Source organism: Gadus morhua, chromosome 3 (assembly GCF_902167405.1).
Source record: "Gadus morhua chromosome 3, gadMor3.0, whole genome shotgun sequence".
NCBI lineage: Eukaryota > Metazoa > Chordata > Actinopteri > Gadiformes > Gadidae > Gadus > Gadus morhua.
Genome location: NC_044050.1, coordinates 1,070,370 through 1,095,363, shown reverse-complemented (window position 1 = coordinate 1,095,363; position 24,994 = coordinate 1,070,370). Strand labels below are relative to the sequence as shown.

The 24,994-nt window shown below is 46.8% G+C and overlaps 1 protein-coding gene across 2 annotated transcripts in view; it reads left to right on the top strand.

Moving 5' to 3' along the window:
• Positions 1-24,994, top strand: part of prkcaa (protein kinase C, alpha, a) — a 219,668-nt gene that overhangs the window by 135,608 nt on the left and 59,066 nt on the right. Inside the window, exons 6-9 of one of the 2 annotated variants that reach the window (XM_030351679.1) lie at positions 16,595-16,751; positions 18,816-18,950; positions 19,469-19,562; positions 23,061-23,087. In XM_030351679.1, coding sequence (XP_030207539.1) covers positions 16,595-16,751; positions 18,816-18,950; positions 19,469-19,562; positions 23,061-23,087 — 413 coding nt within the window. The remainder of the gene's footprint in view (positions 1-16,594; positions 16,752-18,815; positions 18,951-19,468; positions 19,563-23,060; positions 23,088-24,994) is intronic. The other variant, XM_030351680.1, reaches the window with a different exon arrangement.

Below are 24,994 nucleotides of genomic sequence, written 5' to 3'. Positions count from 1 at the left end.
TCCAGTACACCCGATCTGAGCTCTTAAACCTCAGATCCATCTCTCACAGTGATCTGGGCCCATCTACATCATTGCTGGTGGAGAAATTACAGGACTTTAACATCTCAAGCCACTCAACACCGGCCAAAAAGTGCCACCTCTCCGGCACCTTTGCCAGGTTCAGAGGACGCCCTTACCGGCCACCGCTCCCTGCCCTTCTGCTGTCAAACGTAAGATCCCTCCGGCACAAAATGGATGAACTCCAACTTATGATTCAAACTAACAAAGACTACAGCGAATGCTCTGCCATCTGCCTGACAAAGACCTTGCTTGATCAATCAGTACCTTACCAAGCGGTAACACTTCCAGGTATCACATTAAATCATGCCGATAGATCATCCAAACTATCGCGCAAGGCAAAAGGCGGTGGTGTTCGCATAATGATCAATTAACACTGGTGTACAAATTCTACAGAACTCACCAAATTGTTCTCCCCGCACTTGGAGTACCTCAATGTCAAATGCAGACCATCATTCCTCCTACAGGAGTTTGCATCAATAATTATGATCTGTGTTTACATTCCACCTGAGGCTAATGCCAACACCACCAAAGCCGAGTTAGCCAACTACGTCTCCTCAGTGGAAAATTCACACCCGGACACAGCAATCATCCTTTGAGACTTTAACCAGACCAATCTGTCTGAGCTCCCCGGTTACCATCAGCAGGTAACTTGCCCCAGCAGAGGGACCAACACGCTGGATCACTGCTATACTACCGTCAAAGAGGCTTACCGGGCATTCCCGAGGGCTCCGCTGGGCAGGTCCGACCACACAATGCTGCTGCTAATTCCACAGTACAGGCAAAAAGTTAAATCCTCCAAGACACCAACAAAACTTGTCTGGTGCTGGTCCCCTGAAGCCATCAAGAAACTTCGGGGTTGTTTCGCGTGCACAGACTGGGATGTTTTCCATGCTTCAGGTGACCTCCACGACGTCGCCGATGCAGTGACGTCATACCATACGTCTATTATAATAATAATAAACCGTGGTTTAACAAGGACATTACAAAATTAAGAAAGGAGAAAATGCTGCACATCTGGCAGGAGACAAAGATCTATATAGGGTTGCCAAATACAAACTGAGATCTGCAATAAGAAGAGCGAAATCCAACTATGCCACTAAACTAGAAGAACAAATCACTTTTAGGGACACACATTTCACCTGGAAAAAACTCCAAAACATGACAAACTACAAAAAGAAACCCATCCCCACACCTGTCAGTGACAATCAGCTTCCTGATTCACTCAACTTTTTCAATGGGAGGTTTGAGCAGGCACCGGCTCCTCCACCATCTCCCCCTGACCCCCCCCCCCCTTTCACCATCTACGAGGAGGAGGTGAGGAGGACCTTCAGGAGACTTCAAGAGGAGTAAAACCCCTGCCCGGATAACATCAGCCCCTCCGCTCTCCACCACTGCGCTGCGGAACTGGCGGGGGTTTTCACCAACATCTTCAACACCTCCCTCTGTCAAAGCTCAGTACTAAACTGCTTCAAAGAATCCATTAAATCCATTATCATCCCGGTTCCCGAGTCCAAAACCATCTCCTGCCTCAATGACTACAGACCCATTGCCTTGACATCGGCATTCACAAAATCATTTGAGCGCATCATACTCCATCACCTGAAAACTGTCACCGGCCCCCTCATGGACCCATACCAATTTGCATACAGAGCCAACAGGTCAGTTGAGGACACAGTCAACTTAGAAATTCAGCACATTCTGAACCACCTGGAGTCCACAAACACATATGCCCGCATCCTGTTCATGGATTTGAGCTCTGCAATTAACACAATAAACCCGGCCAAACTGTTAGATAAATTACTGGACATGAACATTGAACCATCTGTCACTGGATTCACAGCTTCCTTTGGAACAGGAAACAGAGGGGGAAGATCACAAATAATTCCTCCTCCCCTCTGTTCCTCAGTACAGGCACACCCCAAGGCTGTGTCCTCTCACCCTGGCTATTCTCCCTTTACACAAACCAGCTCACATCACCCTACAGCTCTGTCAACCTGTAAAAGTACGCAGACGATTCAACCATCATAGGACTCATCACCAACAACTAAGAAACTGAATACTGTGCACAGATCAACCAAGCAGTGACCTGGTGCACAGAACATAATCTCTTACTCAACTCATCGTTGACTTTGGACACCAGCCATCCCCAAACTCCTGTGCTTATTAAAGGTGAATCCATCTCCATCAATGACACATTCAAACTCCTTGGAACTCACATCAGCAACAACCTCAAATAAACGCAGACCAAATATATAAAAAAGCCCAGCCCAGACTGTTCCATCTCCTGCAGCTTAAGAAGTTCAGAGTTAGGTCTCATCTCCTGCTCCGCTTCTATACAGCCATCGTTAAAAGCATCCTCACCTCATCCATCACAGTCTGGTTCGGCAGTCTTGACTCACTCTCCCGGAAGAAATTACAGCGCATCATTAACAGAGCATCCAAAATGATTGGCTCCCCCCTCCCATTTATTGAATCACTCTAACGCAAACGGACACTTCGCAGAGCCTGCAAGGTCATCTCTGATCCCACTCACCCTGCACACTATGCCTTCTAGCTACTGCCCTCTGGGAGGCGTTACAGGTCAATTGCCTCTAAAACAACCCGCTTCAAAAACAGTTTCATTACTATTGCAATTAACATTTTGAACTCTGAACGCTAGGATTAAGCACGGCCCTTATGTATTATGTAATGTTTCTGTCTGTATGTATACCTATGTTATATGTTTAATGTTTATTGTAATGTTGGAACCTGTACCAAGGAGCTGTACTGAAAACAAATTCCACCAGCCTGGCTGTGTGGTCATTAAAATAATCATAAAAATCCATCAATTAATTAGGTGTGTGTGTGTGTGTGTGCGTACTTGGGGATGGGGGCTGTGTGTAAGATTGTGTGTGCATGTGTGGTGCTACACCTAATGAAACCCTCACCAGGGGTATGAATGGAAACGTTGCTAATGTTTATTCACCAATGGAGAAATAAAGCTGGTTTATAAAACCCTTCCACATAAGAAAGGCTGTGTCTCAGGGTCTCCATAAAATGTCTGCCGGCTGCGTCCTGCCCAGGCCATCAGATACATCGTTTTATCTCACACACAGAAAGCACAGATGGACCAAAAGGGCAATAGACAGAAACTGATTTTAGTGACTTTCTACATGAGCCGACACAATCGTAACCCTTTTCCTAGATTCAAAAGACACTTTTTGGACTCTGCCACACCCACCACAACCTTTTATTACATCTGATGTGTACAAAGATGGAGACCGCCGGCCCTGCAGGGCTGAGAGTCTCCTCCTGGCCCTGATCCATCGCTGAAGGCCCCACGTCTGATAAAATCGTGGTCAGGCCGAACCAGACCCGGTCCAGGTCCCTCCAGAGAACCCATGTCACAGAGCGGACTGGTGAAAGTACTGAGCAGTGGCGTTGCTACCAGTAGCAGCTTCACCATTTGAATTGAACTGAATCTATTTTGCGTACTGGCAGTGTTTCAGTTGCGTTCTCAGTCTTCTCCCTTCTCAGTAGCCAAGCTCTTTCATTGGTCAAGGATTGTGGTAGCGTTGACAAAAGCTCAGTTTCTTTTAGCATTCTGAAGCTCAGCGCTGAGGTCTTCAGTAAGAGAAGGCTCAGTCACAACTCATTCATAGTCGCCATGAGGGACCGGTGCCAGCATAACATCATCAAAGCCCTCTCACACAAGGCTGTCTCAGATTTGTTCACTGGAACATGGTGCAGGGGGTGGAGAGAGGAATAACTCCCAGTGTCTCACACACACACACACACACACACACACACACACACACACACACACACACACACACACACACACACACACACACACACACACACACACACACACACACACACACACACGCACACACACACACACACACATGGACATAGATACATTTTAAGCTCTCACTGCTACAAATCAACAAAAAATGTAATAAAGCAGAGAGTGTATACCCCCACTCTTATCACCTGCTTTTTGTTATTTTATTCGAAATGAAAAAAAAGATATAGCTTTAATATAGTAAACTGCCGTGCCATGCTGCTGCAGCTCAGCATGCTACATGTCTCTGTAGCTTCAGGGAAGTGAATCTTCATATAAAGGAGCTGGTATCTGAGCTCACTACTTGTTATAAGTAGCTTGCCAAACACTGAGTGAGGATTTCTTGTAAGGAGCAGGTCAAGAACCAAACCACCAAATAAGCTGTCCTGTATAAACGATGGTGATGCAGTATGAATTTTAATCTGGCCTCCCCCCCTCCTTTACAGTATTGAGCAAGCCAAAGAGTTTACCCCGACATAAATCAAACTCTACCTCGGCCATAAGTCTTAACGTAGCCTGGGGAGAACAAGGGTCTGCATCTGCCCAGTAAACCCTACAGCAAGCCAGAGCTCAGAGGCACCTCCCCTTGATGGGGGCCGTGGACCTTGTGGAGAGTAGTCAGCATGCTGCCCTCATCTAATGCTCACTTCCATATTCCATCGATGCTCAGCATAAATACCAATAAATGGTTTCAGGGGGTCGAAAATCGAATTAAACACACACACGACCTAGGAGATAACTTTTGTGAGCAGATGAGAGGGAGGTCTTTGGGTCTCCGATAGAGTGGTTGTTTGCTGCTAGAAGGCTTACCCACCTCCTCAACATGCTCAACTCTGATGATCAAGCAGCTCAGACTGTTCTGAGGAACTTGTATGACGTGACTAACACTATTAAGCAAAAGAGAAATCATACTGTCGCTTCTGTGGGTGAATGTCGCCATTAAGGGATAAAGATTGCTACCTGCAGTTATCAAAGTGCTACTGAAGTTTTGGAAACATTTTTATAATATCCAAACACAAAACACACAAAAGATAATTTGGTCATCCCCTGTTTGGCCAGACGGCTGCTATTACCTTCACTGAGGTATCGGCATGGAGGGTTCTCAGACTAATACTGGTGCCTTTACCTCCACTGAGGCATCGGTGAAGGGTTCTCAGACTGAGACTGGTGCCTTTACCTTCACTGAGGCATCGGCGTGGAGGGTTCTCAGACTGAGACTGGTGCCTTTACCTCTACTGAGGTATTGCCGTGGATGGTACCCGCGGCCCGCAAGCATGCACGGGCTTAAAGAAAGCTGAAGCACTCGAATCCTGAATGGACATTTGAATACCTAGATAAGAAACAAATATCCCAATAATCCAGCTCAGCACTAGCTGGTTGAATTATCTTCATTACCAACCAAAGATGTATCCAGACAGTAGTTGTCAATCACATATTGTCATATCAGTATTGCCTTACTGTGCATTGTACACTGACTACAGGAACTAAGATCCTATATCATCATGACAATATTGGATCTGGGTCAATGGTGGAGTCTGAAGCCATGGTGTACACATACACACATGAACACTCAAACTCACACTCACAATAAAAGACAAGCACGCACAGGCAAACACACACACAAACACACACACACACACAAACACTGTGGCATTTCCCCGGTGCCACGCCCCCTGTTCGGGAGAGTCGAGGCCGGGATATATCGCCGGTAGCCAACAGCCGGCGACAAATCCCGACCTCCCGAGAGCCGCAATCGGGGAAACGAGGAACACCTGGGCAGGAGACACCCAGGTGTTAAAAGGAGGCCACCGGGAAGAGTCGAGTGGAAGAGAGGACGACCCAGAGGATCAAGACACCGTGGAGTGTGCCGCACGGCGGACACGTGGACCACGTCCCGAGCAACCCCCCGTCTTTGATGTACAGCGTGCGCTTGTGTGGCTATTGGATACTGAGTAAAATAAACCGCCGTTTGAGGCTTTGGACCCTCATTCCCTGCCTGGTCCTTACTTTGAGCCCCTCTACCGAACCGAGTTACCACATATGGTGGAGAATGCAGGCAACTCGGGCCACGTATGGCTCACGGTAAGGATCCCACCCCGGTTTTTGGCAGTGGTTCTTCGTTTTTTCGTTTTTTTTTGTTTTTTCCTGTGCGGTTCCTCCGTTCGCGGAGGTGATTACCCGCGGACGTCGATGCAGAACCCCGGGACAACCGCAGGACCAGCCGGCCCGAGAGGATCGGACCCCAGCCTGGCCCTGCTGACGGAGGCGGTGCTTCGCCTGACCCAGCAGGCCGCCCGCGACCCGCCGACCACCGCCCCCACGAGCCGGCTCACGAAACTGGGACCCGACGACGATGTGGAGGCCTTCCTAGAGACATTTGAGCAGGTGGCAACCCGAGAGAGGTGGCCAGAGGCCCAGTGGGCCTATATAGTGGCCCCGTTTTTAACCGGACCCGCCCAGCAAGCGAGTCAGGACCTCAACCCCGGGGACGCGGGCCGGTACCCCGCACTCAAGGTTGCCGTCTTGGCCTACTATGGACATAGCCTTGCTGCGAGGGCCCTCAAATTCCACGAGTGGACGTTCGACGTCCGAGGACCCGTACGGACCCAGGTGGCCCACCAATGTCGGCTAGCCCGGAGGTGGATGGTTGACGGAGAGGGACCCAGCCCCGCGGATCGGGTCGTGTTGGACAACACCGTGCGACAGCTGCCTCCCGACGCCTGGAGGGTGCTGGCCCACCGCCATCCCGAGACCGTGGACGACCTCGTGCGCCAGCTGGAGAACTGGCAGGTGGCACAACGGCTGGCGGCGTGCCCGAAACCCACCCCCCGGGCCGGCCGGAGAGAGACTCCGACCCCGCCCCGAGAACGAGGGGAACCCGAGACCCGGCGCTGCTACCACTGCGGACAACGGGGACACCTAGCCCGGGACTGTCCCGACCGACAGGACGTCCCCATGCCCTCCGCGTGCACCGCCCCGAGAGACCGCCCCACCTGCATGCTGGCGACCTGCTGGACACAGGGGGCCAAGGACTCCCCCACCGTCCCCATCAAGTTGATGCACCAGGACACCCATGCCCTGGTGGACACGGGGAGTGCCGTGACTCAGTGACTCAGTGAGCCACCTGACCCACCCCCACTTCTGTACTCAGCGGGGGTTGTTGTATAGGGTCGACGTACGCGAGGGGGAGGTTGTACGTCAGCTGGTGGTACCGCGACCGTACGTGAGTAAGGTTTTATTCATGGCCCACACACATTTGCTCGGCGCACATCTAGGCATGGACAAAACGCGAGAGCGAGTGGTGGCGCGGTTTTATTGGCCCGGTGTACGCAAAGATGTAGCGCGTTACTGCCAGGAGTGTCCCGACTGCCAGCGCGTAGCCCCGCGGGCGGTGGAGCGGAGCCCGCTCATACCGATGCCCATTATCGAGACCCCCTTCGAGAGAATAGCGTTGGACATTGTAGGACCCCTACCCAGGACGAGCCGGGGACATCGGTATCTCCTCGTCATACTAGATTATGCGACCCGATATCCCGAGGCCCACCCACTGCGTGCGGCGACTAGCAAGGCGGTAGCCCGAGAGCTAATGCTACTATTTAGCCGGGTGGGACTCCCAAAGGAGATCCTCACCGATCAAGGCTCGTGTTTCATGTCCCGCGTGGTCAAGGAGCTACTTAAACTATTGCAGGTCTCCCAGCTCCGGACCTCGGTGTATCACCCGCAGACGGACGAGCTAGTGGAGCGATTCAACCAGACCATCAAGCTAATGCTCAAAAAGAGCATCGAGGCGGACGGAAAGAATTGGGACCAGTTACTTCCCCACGTTCTCTTCGCCATTCGCGAGGTGCCCCAGGCTTCCACAGGGTTCTCTCCCTTCAAACTCCTTTATGGGAGGAGGCACCGTGGAATACTGGACCTGGCGAAGGAGGCGTGGGAGAGTCATCCCTCTCCACATAGGACCACCATCGAACATGTGGAGCTCGTCAGGGACCGAATGGCCAAGGTCTGGCCCATAGTCCGGGACCACCTCGCCCGTGCTCAACAGGCCCAAGCGCGCGTATATAACAGTGGGGCGCGCGTGCGGAACTTCCGACCGGGCGACCAGGTCTTAGTGCTGGTTCCAACCAGTGAGTGCAAATTCCTCGCGAAATGGCAGGGCCCGTACGAGGTGATAGAGGCCGTGGGACCCGTCAACTACAAGGTGAGGCAACCCGGGAGAAGCAAGCCCACCCAGGTTTATCATGTAATCTGTTAAAACAGTGGCGGGGTGAGGCGACCCTCCCCTACGGGCTCCCATGGTCTTGTTGGCTCGGCCCGCGATCCCTGACGTCCCGATGGGGACCGACCTCAGCCCCGCCCAGAGACAAGAACTAGGGGAGCTGGTGCTGCAGAACCGGGACGTGTTCTCCGACGTTCCAGGACGGACCTCGGTGACCTCCCATGAGATCCGGACCACTCCGGGGGTGACGGTCCGGATCCCGCCCTACCGGGTGCCCGAGTTCCGACGCAACGCCATCCGAGCTGAGGTAGAGCGGATGCTGAAACTTGGGGTAATCGAGGAATCCCGTAGCGCTTGGGCTAGCCCTATCGTGCTGGTGCCCAAACCAGACGGGACCCATAGGTTCTGCAATGACTTCCGCCGACTAAATGAAGTGTCTGACTTTGACTCCTACCCCATGCCTAGAGTAGACGAGCTTATCGAGCGGCTGGGACCGGCCCGGTACCTGTCTACGCTGGACCTAACCAAGGGGTACTGGCAGGTCCCCCTGACACCGTCGTCCCGGGAGAAGACGGCCTTTGCGACGCCGGGGGGCCTGTTCCAGTACACTGTCCTGCCCTTTGGTGTCCACGGGGCCCCCGCTACGTTCCAGCGGATGATGGACCAGGTCCTAAGGCCGCACTGCAGTTACGCAGCAGCCTACATCGATGACATAATCATCCACAGTGCCAGTTGGGACGAACACGTCAGGCACGTGCGAGCCGTGCTCAACGGCCTACGAGCGGCCGGGCTTACCGCCAACCCTGCGAAGTGCAGGTTGGGGCGGGAGGAGACGGCCTATTTGGGGTACCGGGTGGGGAGGGGGAACGTGCGGCCCCAGGAGGACAAGGTGGCAGCTATCCGGGAGTGGCCTCAACCACGGACCAAGAAGCAGGTGAGATCGTTCCTGGGGCTGGTGGGGTATTATCAACGCTTTATCCCGGGGTATGCCACCCTAGCCTGCCCCTTGAACGATCTCACCCGGAAGGCCCTCCCGGATAGGGTCCAGTGGACTGAGGCAGCGACGAGGGCCTTCGAGGACCTACGGGGGGCCTTATGTAAGGAGCCTCTACTGGTCACCCCTGATTTTAACCTCCCTTTCACCCTCCAAACAGACGCGTCCGAAGTGGGACTAGGTGGGGTCCTATCCCAGGTCCGGAACGGAGAAGAGCATCCGGTGACATACCTCAGCCGGAAACTCCTCCCCCATGAGCGGAATTACAGCACGGTAGAGAAGGAGGCGCTGGCCATTAAGTGGGCCGTCACAAAACTAACTTACTATCTCCTAGGACACCAGTTCGTCCTGGTGACGGACCACGCCCCACTAAAGTGGATGGCCACCGCCAAGGACACGAATGCCCGGATAACAAGGTGGTTCCTGTCCCTACAGCCCTTCTCCTTCACCGTGGAGCATAGGCCGGGGCGGGAACACACCAACGCCGACACCCTTTCCCGCCGAGATGCGTGCGGGGGCTGGGCCCCGCGCACGGAGGGGCATGAGCAAAGGGGGGGAGTGTGTGGCATTTCCCCAGTGCCACGCCCCCTGTTCGGGAGAGTCGAGGCCGGGATATACCGCCGGTGGCCAACAGCCGGCGACAAATCCCGACCTCCCGAGAGCCGCAATCGGGGAAACGAGGAACACCTGGGCAGGAGACACCCAGGTGTTAAAAGGAGGCCACCGACCGACAGAAGGGGAAGAGTCAAGTGGAAGAGAGGACGACCCAGAGGATCAAGACACCGTGGAGTGAGCCGCATGGCGGACACGTGGACCACGTCTCGAGCAACCCCCCGTCTTTGATGTACAGCGTGCGCTTGTGTGGCTATTGGATACCGAGTAAAATAAACCGCCGTTTGAGGCTTTGGACCCTCATTCCCTGCCTGGTCCTTACTTTGAGCCCCTCTACCGAACCAAGTTACCACAACACACACACACACACACACACACTATTAGCACAGCATTAGCATATCAGCACAGGTGTTGGAGGAAGGGGCTGGAAGCAGCAGCTGAGCATCTAATTAGCACAGCTAGTAGGGATCAAACAGGGTCACCTGACCGGGATGTCACCTGACCGGGAGACCCCCGCTGTGGCTTTCTGTACAAGGCCTGTGTGATGGGCGGATACCCACACAAACCACCAACCATGCACACATCTGAATGATATACATGTCTCAGGTTATGATGGAGACATGGTCGTCTGTTTTGAAAGGCCAGAGTGACGCTGGTTATTCACCCTGTTTCCTCCCCACATGTTTGTTTTAAGCATGCATATACTTCCTAAATAGTTCCTGTCTCAATCAGAACAATTTGACACCTTTCCCAACTGCCAACTGTCTGTTCGTCTGGTTAGCCTGCAGGTTAGTACATAAGAGCATCAACTCACACAAGAATAAGCATGAGCATGAGATAAAGAGATCCTGAACCAACACAACGTAAGAGATAGAAGAACAAAGAGTGGATATCTCTGATGTTTTGCAGACTGGTTTTTACTGGTTGGGTTGGCCAGTTTCTCTGGGATATCAGCTTGCTTTAATTAAAGAGGCCACACTTTGTTGTGAATTCACTCCTTTTTTCATCCCATCATAAGTCCATGAGGCTGCCCCATGGGGTGGCAGGACATTTGCATGTACCCTCGCTTATGGACCTTGCTGACAGAACACAACGTGAATGGCGTTCCTCCTTTTTCAGAAATCCTTTATATCAGAGCATAAGAGCAGAGGGAGAAGACCTACCTCAGCTACCTGGTGGTTTATCTACCTTAGCTGCACACATACCTCAGCTACCTGGTAGTTTATCTACCTTAGCTGCACACATACCTCAGCTACCTGGTGGTTTATCTACCTTTGCTGCAGACCTACCTCAGCTGTCTGGTAGTTTAGCTACATTAGCTGCCGACCTACCTCAGCTACCTGGTGGTTTAGCTATGTGAGCTGGAGACCAAGCTAAGCTACTTAGCGGTTTAGCTACTTTAGCTGCAATTCTCCTCCTTTGGCATTTTTCCCGGACAGTGTTCCCTGTTCTGAAGTGACTGAAGCACAAAAACACACTCATGCACACACAAAGCACATACACCCACTTACTTTCACACTCATGCAGCCACACACAGTACACACATGCAGTTATGCACACACATATTCCTCCAGCGCCAGCGCCAGCCCCTCTGCGGCGGGACAACACAGGAATGTGGCACCTCCGGCCATTCTCGAGGCGGCTCCACCCCTGCCTTAGAATCTGTTTGCTGTCTGACTGGGCGTTGCAGCACAATATAATCTGTAGCCAACTTTTAACCTCTGCATTGTCATCAAGAGCTGTCGCCGACCACCTCATATGCAAACAGTAAAAATAGATAAAGAAATATCCAGTTGCTGAGCGAAAATGGCCACGCCCCTTGATACACAAGTATAAATGCAGTAAGCCATGGCCACGCCCCTTGATACACAAGTACTACTGCAGGCAGCCATGGCCACATCCCTTGATACACAAGTAGTACTGCAGGCAGCAGTGGCCAGGGGGAGACAGTTGAAAGATGTCAACAACGCTGCTTATACTGCCATTGTGTTTATTTAGCATACAGAAAGAACACAATGGCACACATATTATTGACTGCACTAAGGTTTAAACTATTTTTGAAATAACAAGCCGTAGCACTATATTTACTTTACAACATTTATTTTAAATTATCATTTGTACCGTTACTATTATTGTAAATGTGTTTATTTTAAGAATAAATTCCCACGTACCACGACATTCCCTTCCGTAGCACCAGGCAAACCCCAGGATGAAACCCTGGTCTATGCAGAGTGTGAGTGGAGGAGAGGTCTTGTGACGTTTGCAGAGCCCAGCCAATCAGCACATAGCAGCCTGTGGCTCTCTGTTCCGCCCCTCTGCCTGGGTGTGGTCGGTGTCTCCCTCCAGGGCTCGCTGACTCAACACTGGGGGAGGGTCACTGCGGGGGTAGCCAAACGGAGGAGTGGCCTCTCCCTCTAAAACCTCTAGTATTATCTACATATTTTTGTGTTTCCTGAGCTTGAGGAAGGGTCCTCTCATTGCTCAGGAGAACCCAGACTTGTGTGTGTGTGTGTATTGGGGGATGGGGGTGTGTTTATGCGTGTGTGCTCGTTTTGACGTAAGTGTGACATTTTAAAGTGCCTGTGCGGGTATTCCTGGTAGGCAACAGAGAATAAGAAGCCATTTATGTCTATAAAGGCATTCCTCCCTGAGTTGTGTCCTAAACAGGATGTGGACACAGGAATCAAGAAGTTGTACTGTACACAAATTACTTTAATGGCGTACTCAAAAAAACACCCTTCCAGTATAACCAAAGACATGACCTGGGTGAAATGTTTTTAAATAATTATAATTAGTGCTGTCAGTTAAACGCGTTATTAACGGCATTAACGCAAACCAATTTTAACACCCTCAGATTCACGTAACTAAAGATTTGTGATTAATCGCTAGTTAACTATGACGTTAATGCGATTAATCACGATTACATATTTTAATCGCTTGACAGCACTAATATAATACATTTTTATGTTTTTTATCTTTACTTTTTATTTGACTAGACATGATTTTCAATATTATTGAACTGCAAACTAAACCTGCGTGACCGTTTGATGAACAATATTCATGATGAACATCTTACGTGTTCTCACGACGGTTATTGGTTCCAGCCCCAATATGAACAGGCTAGCAGCTTTAGTCATAGAGGATATCTAGGGGCTCAGGATCTGATATGTCACTTTGTTAGTTTGTTATGTTGGGGAGACTGGAGAGCTCTTGGGCCGTATTCACAAAGCTTTTTATGATTCATTTTCTTACCGCTAGGAGTGCTCCTAACTCGTACTAAAAGTTTTTACGTAGGAGTTTTTTCTGAAAAGTAATTCACAAAGCAACTGAGACCTACTCATACTAAGGATAAATCACAAGAGTGAACCAAGAGTGACGCCCCCTTACTTCGATTCTCGTGCACGAGTTTAGAAGCGGTCAGTACGGTGATTGGTTGTTGATATGAGTGCAGGCGGTCTCGGTGAAACTCATCCGCAACCTCCCCGCAACATAGGCTACAAATGAGGTCCTATCAAATAGTTATGGACAGTGCAGAATACACGCATGGTGACAAGTTTGTGCAGACCATGATTATGACGTTGTATGCACGTTAAAAAGAGAGAAAGCAAAAAAAAAAATCTCTAAATTGCATTATATCAAGGAGGTAATTAAAAACACCCTGCTAACTATTTTCCAATGAGCATATTTCCAGCACTGAAACACTTTAAATCAAGTCCTCCTATCATGATGAATGAAAGCGAAGACAAAGACGTGAAACGCAAGCTGACTCCCAGAACTGCTACTGAGTTGATTATAAATTTGATACAATAAATCATCTTTTCAATAAATTATTCGATAGTAATAATAAGCAAGAGTAGTTATATTATGTTTAACTTGAAATAATTTATTCCTATTATTATAGGAATAAATAATGATGTTTAAAGTGATGTATTACTATTAATACATGAGACATATAATGATTAATTTATATTTATATATTAAATAATTATGGTTGATTAAATGTACATTTGTAACATTGCCCCGTGTGTTTTAACCATCACTGATGATTGCGATATTCCTAAATCGTCTGCATTGCATTTTCCCTGTTGCTAAATATCTAAGTTTTATTCACTAATTCAACCACAAGTTTGATACCCTCACGATTTAGCGTACATCTCTTTATCAATTCGCAGTCCTCCATTGTCTCCAAAACATATTGTCACGCTGCAGCCATTTTCAGGTTATTTGTGAATAGGTCATACTGATTTAGGAGTCCTCTCAAGGACTTTTAATCTCTCCTCAATTTAGGTGCTACATATTTCGGCCTAAAATACTTTGTGAATTGCTCTTAGTAAAATAAATTAGGAGTCCTAAATTTAAGACTGACACGCCCATTATTTTTAGGGGGTTTCTCCTAAAATCGCCACTTGTGACCACTTTTAGCCCTAAAATTCTTTGTGCATACGGCCCCTGGTCAAGATAATCCATGCTTGGCACCACACGTTTATAATCCGTATTTTCCTTAGATTAAAAGATATGGGAAACGTTATCGACAACCATAAATTCGTAAACATACACACACATGCGATACATGTATTTTATGTAGCCTAATCTTGCATTCAAATTGTACAGGCAATGCTCAACAAGAAATTAAACAGACTAGGTCGCCCCCTTCTGGTCATTTCTGCCATTGCTACAAATTTGTTTTAGATAGGTTTGCATATTTATTAGGTGAGTGCTGCACGCAGCGCTGAACTATCGTTCTTTATAAGTTTTATTCTTTCTTTCTTTCTTTCTTTCTTTCTTTCTTGCTTTCTTTCTTGCTTTCTTTCTTGCTTTCTTTCTTGCTTTCTTTCTAAATCAATTTTCAACCGTTTAGCTTCTTTCAAACTATTTAACAAATCTACACACTTTCTTCAGAATCACAGTTTTAGTTTCATACCGGCTTCGTTTTCAGCTGTTTTCATTGAAGACGTCTGCCCATTCTGACACTCCTACTTCTAAAGACATCGTAACCAGTGGTTAATTTGAGCCGGATCCTGCCGGAACAAGATCCGGCACCTCTTAATTTTGGCCTCCCTGTGTTCCATTACTTATTTGGGAAAATCCGGTACCTCTCGTAAAAATATAAAAAAATAAAAACATGTTTAAAATAAAATAATATTATGCATATATTAATTTACAGAACCGATCCCAAAAATGTCATGTTGTTTATTAAGATTTGACATCATTTGACAGTGTCGGAGATCTGTTGACTCACTGAAAAGCTGCGGGCCAACAAACCACGCCCGACACTTTTGAAATTCTCACGTCTGAGGAGCAAGCAGAGAGGAAAAAACGGTTACCATGGATGACCACATGCGTGTGCGCCACGCACAAGTTAATATAAATAATGATAAATTAAATATCACAGAGCAGGATTGTGATTGTTTACAATATCTCATGTCAATTTTCAATCTGCAAAATTAGTCAACGTTGCCCGACTAAATCTTTTTAATTAGGATATTGATCCTCCGCGTCTCCTCCTTGCAACGGAATTTGGTTAAGATATAAAACCCTATAATTGAACGTACCAGAGATGGAAATTAACTTTTTGCCCATCAGCCACTGTGGCAGCTAGATTTAAAAATCGACCAACCACTCATCTTTTTACCAGCCACTTTTTATATGCTAAATATATTTAATATATGTGTACATTTATATATGTGTGTACATTTTAAACAATATAATTGTAACAATAGATAAGAAAAGTGTTTTTCATACACATCTTTTTTTTCTACCAAGGAACTGAGTGGAAAACATTACACTCTTACATATGATAAACAATACAGAGGTATCTGCCATGTTAAGTCATGTTTATTTCAAAGGTGTTACGATGACAAGTTTGGGGATAATTCACTATACAAAGTATTTTCAATAAAAAACAGATTGACATATTAACAATAAAACAACATCATGCATGGCTACACCATCATAAGTCAATTTGTTTTTTTATATTTACATGTGACTACTGCATACAAATGTGTCCACAGACATGGTAACTAACGTATGATAGTAAGCATTATTGGCCCTTAATACTAATATTCAGAAAAAACTGCCTCAAAAGGCTATTGTCTTAAGCAATACAAGTAGAGGCATATACTTGAACTTTGTACCCTGAACTTTTAAACGTTGCAAACGTGCAAAAACATAATTATATATTTATGTGGCATTCAGTCCAATGCTGAAAATATGTCTGTGGCATTCAGTAGGCCTGTGGTAGTGTGTAAAGTATGACCAAGTGTTTCTTTCTGTTCAATAGTCTAGATAGAACTTTATCAATCCCCTGCAGGAGACATTTTATGATGTTTGTCGCTATAAAACAATAATGCTAAAAAAATAAATACAAAACACGACGGTAACTGAGTAAGTCAAACCGTCCAATCTGAAGGCTCTACTTAACCAGTCCCCCTACTCACTGAACCAATTGAACCAATAATGCAGAACATAATCTGCATTATGTTCAACCTTTACATCAAAGACACCCAGTTCTTTATTATATGGTCTCCAAACTAATTATATTGTGTTTTTGAGTGCAAGAAGATTTATTGCGTTGTTTTCAGCGCACACAGCCTTTTTTGTGCTTCACGCTTTTTGCTAAAAATGTGGATGATAAGAACATGAATGTGACCCATGTGGTGGAACTGGGGGGAAATGGCAGATGAACCATATCGATACCGACTGGGGATGAAGTTATGACCGGGTTAGGCCATCAGTCCCATTATAAACCGTCAAATATGGAGGTATGTCTTTTCACTCTCTCTCTCTCTCTCTCTCTCTCTCTCTCTCTCTCTCTCTCTCTCTCTCTCTCTCTCTCTCTCTCTCTCTCTTCCCCTATTCCCCTCTCTCCCCTCTCGTGTCTCAGTGACTGAAGGGAGGAACCTCATCCCGATGGACCCCAACGGTCTGTCAGACCCCTACGTGAAGCTCAAGCTCATCCCGGACCCCAAGAACGAAACCAAACAGAAGACCAAGACCATCCGCTCCAACCTCAACCCCACTTGGAACGAGACCTTCAACTTGTCAGTACATCATTCCTCTAGCATTAGTAGAGATTGTAGTGGTAGTAGTAGTAGTAGTAGGGGTAGTAGTGGTAGTGAGAGTAGTGGTTGTAGTAGTAGTATTATAGTAGAAATAGTAGTAGTAGTATAGTATTAGTTGTAGTAGTAGGAGTAGTATAGTAGTATGAAAATTGGTGGTATTGAAAGTAGTGGTAGAAGAAGCTGTAGTTGGAGTAGTAGTAGTAGTATAGTGGTGGTATTGAGAGTAGTAGTGGTAACAGAAACTGTAGTAGTAGTTGTAGTACAGTGGTGGTGGTAGTAGTAGTAGTAGTAGTACAGTAGTGGTAGTGAGAGTGTTACTAGGACAGTAGTGGTAGCGAGAGTAGTAGTGGTAGTAGCAGTAGTAATAGCAGTACATTAGTGGTATTGAGAGTTGTAGTAGAAGTAGTAGTAGTACAGCAGTGGTTGTGAGAGTAGTAGTGGCAGCAGAAGCTGTAGTGGTAGGAGTGGTGATGGAAATAGTTGTTCTTGTAGTTATATGAATGAATGTATAAGTAAGTACTGAGTTTCATGGTAACATGGGACATCATTGAGGTCCTTACCTAGCAAGGTGGCCATTCTGGGTCCCCCACAATGAAAAGTTGTACTACTTGTCTTACTGCTACCGTTTACTATGGTTACCACTTGTTGTGTTTGTTCCAAGCCCAGTTCCAAGCCCATTCCAAGCAGCCATCTAGCTACTTCCAGATACACCAGGGGTCTCATTTATAACCGTTGCGTATAGACAAAACGGGGCTGAAAGTGGCAAAAAACTAACTTGACGGGAGAATGTGCGCAGCCCTAAGCAAACTCTGACCCATGCGTACGCATAATTTGGAGGAAAAGGAGAATTGGCGACACAGACGGTGTGGTGGTGAACTGAAGTCAGACAGAAGAAATGTAGAATGAGAAGAACGATTATGTTTTATCATTGCCCTTCATAAGTTTAATTTGAACCCGTATCATGCGTTAAATCTATGTAATCAGAATAATTTAAGTCAACTGCGTTAATTTTCAGTTATAACTCCAGAAACATCTCTTTAGAATCTAAATGAAAATTCAAAATCTAAATTCTCTATATTTAATCCCGTCACTCCATACTGTCCACAAACGGTGTGACGGCATGGAATAAATCATCTGTCCAACATGTGTCAATAACATAATATTTTTATGTGACACTGTAAACACTTAATCAAATGTCAATGAAATCTCAAGTGTGGAAATCCAAGCCACATACTCCTCATCACAATCGTTATATTATTGTCCATTCCTCTTGATGCTTTTCATGACAAATCAGGCATCAAAAAGGGGTTATGTTCAAGAACATTTTACGTGGGTGATTACAAACTGATTATCCAAGGTGTTCTCGGTCAGTCTTATTACCGTAACCCTATAAATACAGCGGTGAGCCCCGTGCGTAATGCTGCACCATGGCACAGCTGTCACTGCTGGAGGACCATGCAAATGGCAGGATTCAGAGGGAGATGGTCTTCAGGGACCATAACGATCAAAACTACTTTTCGGGCCCCCATCTCACCCAAAAGTGTCTCCGCTTCAGCCTCCGTGATATTTCGCTTTTTTGCTTTTCTCAGTCCTTCTGCCATTGTTTCTGACAAGACATAATGCTTGCATCTGAATCTGTTTTATATGGAGATCGCATTCATGAGGTCGTTTGCATTGACCATTTATGGTTAAAAAGGGGCATGTACAGGGCGGAACTTCAAGCTGATTCAGCTGCGCACAATTGTAGGCACTCTGTAATTTATAAAGTAAAGATTGCTTAGAGGTGTGCGTACTCAGGGTTTTATAAGTCTGAATATTTTTTGGCGGACGCAAAACTTGGCTTTTGGGCGTACGTGCACTTTTAGTAACGATCCCACGCACAGTTTTATAAATGAGACCCCAGGCCACCAGTTTTAGGTCTTGTTTCCGCGGTCACATAGCACCAAGATGGCAGCTTGGAATGTGTGTGACATCACGTGGACGCTCCTACTTCCGCATGATGAACAGTGTTCCTTGACTCACCTGCTCCTGTCTTCTCTCCAGCAAACTCAAGCCGACCGATAAGGACCGCAGGCTGTCTGTGGAGGTGTGGGACTGGGACCGGACCACCAGGAACGACTTCATGGGGGCTCTGTCATTCGGCGTGTCTGAGCTCATCAAGTCACCAGTCTGTGGCTGGTAAACCTCACTTCCTTTGCCTGGAACCCTATCCTCTTTTCCTGAAACCTCACACCCTCATCTGAGAATGTACTGTACTGCATCACCTACTTTATCAGATGTAAGGAAGGCAAAAAGGAAACAAAAGGAATCAACGTTTTATTATCGCTGATATGGGTTTATTTAAGCAATATCGTATTGCAGGCTTAGGCCTGATCGTAAGCTCTTATGGTTGGAAACCAGGTCTTTTTTATAAACACTGGAATATGAGGGGGGCAGCACTTCTGGGGGGCATTAGTTCTTAGTCAAGTGCATCTGGGCCACTATACATCACTTGTTGTGTGGCAGGGCTGGACAAGATGTTGAAAGGATCTCTCTCTCTCTCTCTCTCTCTCTCTCTCTCTCTCTCTCTCTCTCTCTCTCTCTCTCTCTCTCTTTCTCTCCCTCTCTCTCTCTCTCTCTCTCTCTCTCTCTCTCTCTCTCTCTCTCTCTCTCTCTCTCTCTCTCTCTCTCTCTCTCTCTCGCCTCTCCCTCTCTAGGTACAAGATGTTGTGCCAGGAGGAGGGAGAGTACTACAATGTCCCCATCTCAGAAGAGGATGATGGGAATGAGGAACTGAGGCTGAAGTTTGAGGTAAGGGTTAATCCACCTTGAGATGATGTCTGGCATCACAGTTCAAGCTGTGTCTGTTGGTCCTGAAGATTGTAGTTTCTACCGTCCTGTTGTTGTGTCTCATTAATCTGATGTCTGTCTGCTTACCAATTAACTCCATGTGCCAACCTGTAGTCTTGTGTTTGAGTTAGTAATGTCCCGATACTTCGGACAAATTTGGGATATCACATTATCTTTATCAACAACCAATTTCTTTAATTGTGAAATTCACCGTTGATTTCATCATGACGGATGAAACCGGTCTATCCTCTTTTCCTGTTGGTCTAGAAATCGATCATATCAGCGCATCCCTAGTTGTGGTGTTATAGTACTGGTTGATGAAATAATGACAAGGTCAATCAACCATGTTGGACATTTAGCACAATGAGGGCCAAACATAACTTTAATAATGAGCTCCCTCAGCCATCGTCTAGCTCCTCAAAGGGATCTGTTTGATGTCTACAGTGGCCTTATAAAAGGGCCACTTTGTCTTTACTGGATATGTGGGATTCAAGCACATGTTCCCAGATGTCAGATGTGGTTATAAGGTCAGAATACAAGAGTGCAGTACCTCCCCGATCAGAATGTTTCTATAATCCACTACAAACGAGGACAAGAAGGTTTCCATAAATCTGGATTTTAGTCAGAATCAGCATTAAAAAGAGCGGGGGAGGGAGGGGAGCAAACAGCAAAAACGCACAGGAAGTTAGCCAAAACAACGGCATCGCTTACAGCGCCTTTCATTTAGATTGTTTGAACAAGGCGAAGAATTTGATATGATTATTTATAATTTATTGTCATATGTCAATACCCAAAATAACCTCGATCTTAAGAATTGACTCACTACAATAGTTATTGCACCTTTCTTTCATAACATAAGCAGACAGAGAGAGAGACAAACGCACACACACACACACACAGGGCATCCATTAATTGCAGGACATGTTTGTATAATTAAATTCTACAATCTTTAATTATACAGTTAAAGGGAACATATTATACCACCAGGTGTGAGTTTGATTAGACATTACAAGCCATTTTGAAAATGAGTAACTTCTGACATCACAGGTGGGTGTGTCCACCTAGACCACCTGGTTATTCACACTCACACCTGGTGGTATAATATGTCCCCTTTAAGGACCACTGTAAAAGGACTGACGAGGTGAATTATTATGGCGCTAAAGTATTTCTTTCCTTTTAGCCAGCCATTAAACGGCCGATTCACCGAAAAAAACGTAAATTAATTGAAAACCTAGATTGATAATGAAGACATTGTAATTCGATTTGCTATGTAGTAGTACTATAGTACTACTAGTATAGTCGTACTTATTGTCGGCTGGTCATAGTAATGGTCAGCTGATCCGTCATGCATACACACAAATTACGAGATGGACATGGACAGACACAACAATGCATTTGAGTGTAACATGCTCACAAATCTCCTCATAGCTTATCCTCCAATTTCTCCTATCATCTAATACAGCATTCTTCTATTTATGCTAGCATCTCCTCCTAGCTTCTCCTCCTAGATTCTCTTTCTTGCTTCTCCTCCTAGCTCCTCCTTCTTGCTTCTCCTCCTAGATTGACCAGCTGGCTTCTCCTCCTAGCTTTTCTTTCTTGCTTCTCCTCCTAGCTTCTACTTCCTCCTTCTACTCCTAGTTTAACCAGCTGGCTTCTCCTCTTAGCTTCTCTTCCTTGCTTCCCTTCTGATACTTTCTCCTTGTGTTTCCTGCTAGCTTCTCCCTCCAGCAACTTACCATAGCTCCCCCCATAGCCTAATTAATTGCCTCTTCCTCTAAAGCATTGGTTCTCAAAGTGCGGCCCGCGGGCCAATGGCGGCCCGCGGAATCATTCCTGGCGGCCCGCAATGACATACATAATTATGTAAGTTATATCAAATAATAATAAAAAAATATATCAATATTAATTTAAACAAAAATAAATGATTATAAAGAGAAAAGTCGATTCTCTCTAGCTTTCAATTAAATCCTTTTACATTTGTTAGTTTTAATCCGACTGTACATTACTTTGAAAGGCTGAACCTCAGTTTCGTGATTTAGACCTCACTTGACCTCACTTGACCTCACTCCCAGAGGTCCACGGTGCAATGTTTTTTTTGACCACTGGTATGCTGGCAGGGTTTCCCGCCGATTCTTTTTTTCCTTTGGCGGCCCTCAGTCAAATTTTGGGTTCCTAAATTGGCCCTCAGATGTCAAAACTTTGAGAACCCCTGCTCTAAAGCTTCTGTCTCAGCAATCACCCCTTCCCAGAGCATCTCCTCACCTTCCGCAGCTGGCACCGTGTGGACCACCCCCCTCCTTTGTCTCCTTTGTCTCCTCTGTCTAATCTAATACCTGAGTTTCTCTCCTGCTCTCTTCTCTTTCCTGCCCTTGACCTAAGGACTGCCAAATTAACTATCGCCTGAAGGTAGCTCTCATCATCGCCTCTCCTCCTCCAACTCTCCCCCTCCCTCATGCTCCTCCTTTCCTCTCCTCACTCCTGATTCACTTCGACTTCCTGCCTCCCTCATTATCCTTTCTCTTTTGTTGTCCTGTTCTTGCTTTGATCTCTCTCTCTCTCTCTCTCTCTCTCTCTCTCTCTCTCTCTCTCTCTCTCTCTCTCTCTCTCTCTCTCTCTCTCTCTCTCTCTCTCTCTCTCTCTCTCGCTGTCACTCTCTCTCTCTCGCTGTCACTCTCTCTCCTCTATATGATGTGGTTAGAAGTGTGTATTTGGCCGTGGTTGGCAGACCAGCAGATCAGATTCTGCTCTTTGATCATTGCCGGTCCCTCTCTCAGAATAGTTACTACCAATCAAACCTAATGTGACTTATGTCCCTGGAAATGTGACGGGAAATTGGGAGGATCGGTGTGATGATAAAGATGGAACAGTGGAAATGACCCCCCTGCTTTTGTGGAAAGATAAATCACAACATCTTTTTTCCTGTGCCTTTTTATATTCCTTTCTCTCCCTCTTTTCTACTTTTTTATCCCGCAATATAAGTTATTAGAAAGTAAAGTTTCTAGGAGATAAGTCTAGAACATGAAGAGGTTTGAATACATCTGTCTGCAGAAAAAAACTACTTGTGTTCGACTTAACATACAAAAAGGGCCATGTATAACGTGGTACAACTGATGATTGTAATGGGCTAAGATCACAAGCAGTACTGAGGGCTGCCAATAGGTTGCACCATTTCATTGATAAGCAAGGTCCTGTTTTCAATTAAGTCTGTTTGTCCCTCTGCGTGCCTGTGCGTGCCAAGTCTCTGTGGCTGTTTTGATAATGTTGGATTCAGTTTACATTGGATTATTTGTTCTGTTATAAATGAATGAAGGACCCTTCATCAGATCTTCGGATCACTTGCATGCCCATAATAAAGTGTGAGTGAGCGGGCTGCTCTCGCTTCACTCCCAGCTCACTGTGTTTCTGTGTGTTCTAAGCTGAGGTGGACATGTTGGTTCCTTTCTCCCACTGTGGTTTCAGGCTAAGACCTTTGTGGACGACAATCAGGTGCGTGAGAACGCGCTGCGTGAGTGACGACTGCTCCTGCATTCTGGCTCGGCTCAGCTCAGCTCAGCCCAGTTGGCTCAGTTTGGCTCAGTTTGACTCAGTTGGCTCAGTTCGGCTCAGCTCGGCTCAGTCGGCTCAGTCGGCTCAGCTCCGCTCAGTTGACTCAGTCAGCTCAGCTCGGCTCAGTTGACTCAGCTCTGCTGAGCTCAGCTCAGTTCGGCTCAGCTCGGCTCAGTTCGCACAGCTCTGCTAAGTTGGCTGAGTAGAGCTCAGCACAGCTCAGCTCTGCTCAGTTGGCTCAGCTCGGCTTGGTTTGGCTCTGCTGAGTTGGCTCCGCCTTCCTCAGCTCAGCTCGGCTCAGCTCAGTTGGCTCAGCTCGGCTCAGCTCGGCTTAACTTGACAGGCTGGTTTCATTGGCTTAGCTTCCAGGTGTGCAGTGATGTTGAAGGTGGCTCTGCTTTCTGCTCCCCCCCAGGGTAGGGGTTGTGATGTTTTAGCTGCTGGACATTAACTAACCCTTACTGAGCGGTCTGGGTAGCTTGCCTGCCTGCCAGTGGTTAAGCATGATGTAAACACGTGGTCAGGGGGAGAGGCGATACACGGAGAGAGAGACGTTGGTGTTTTATATCCATGGCTTCCGCTGCGTGTGGTGGTGGTGATCCGTGAGTCGGCTGGCAGTGGTTGGTCGTGCGCAGCATGGTTTGGCCTTGAGAGTGTAAGAGTCTGAATCTGAATCTATGTGGGATGTGTGTGGGGCATTGGGAATGTGTGTTTGTTTGTGTGGTCGTACTGTTGCATCAGAACCCATTTGCAAGCTACAAATCAAAAATACTTTTCAACTGTTGGACCAAGGTATTTTTTCACACAAGTGATGTATGATGCATGAGGTGTTCATGAAGCAGAGCATTTTAGCAGCAGGTAGGACATCTTAGAGAGGCAGTTTCAGCCTCACTGGGACTGAACACATCATGACTTGGATCTGTAAGGCGTAATGAGATCCCTTTATGGAACAATGTAACAGTGAACCGTTTCACCATAGAGGCGGGATGCTAATCAACTACAACTGTGTTTAGGACACATCTGGTCTCTGGGCGGAGACTGAGACACACTCTGTCCTGTCAGGGAATGGGGGATTAACTAAAACGTCACTCCTCTGGGTGGAAACGTCACATGAATTTGGCAGCAGGTTTCCACTTTCAGCCTCTGTTGAGACAAAAATTAACACAACAGTCCTGTGAATGCTGATGTTTGCTGTCATTTGACATGTGTTCCGTAATGGCGTGCCAGTGTCACGACTCTATTGTCTCTGAGTCGTCTGATTGGTCCGAGGAGGGCTACTGGGGGCCGTGTGTCTTCTAAAGGTGTGAGCGTTTTGAGCGGGGGGACAGGCTTCAAGCTGTGTACACTAAACAGAATTATTCTACTTCGTTTAAGAAGGCTTTATTCTGATTGGCTGGGAGAAGGGCATTAACCCGGAAGGTTGCCGGCTGACTTGTCGGTTGTACTTGCTGTTGACCGAGCACAGCGTCATCAAATAGTAGATCAATACGCCGCTTGTATTTTTTGGCATACTCGATTCTGATTGGTTGCAGGGTGTCCATTAATCCCGGATTATGCACACCTGCTAAGTAGTTCCAGTCAAATTGTCTGTTCAGCCTTCAAAACTAGAGCTGGTAAATTGTGAAAAATGCATTAAACTGTAATCAGAAAACGCGGTTATATGCTATAGACTCTATGGGCCAATTGCTCTGTCAATTAGAATTGCTGCGCTTTAAAACCGTGCTCCTTAAAACTGAGGTTTTGGAGTTTAACACGCAGCTGCGTTGAACGTGATTGCTGTGTAACGACTCGTACAGGATCAGCTGATTCCCAGCTGACTCGGTTTAAACCGCTTGGAAACCGGAAGT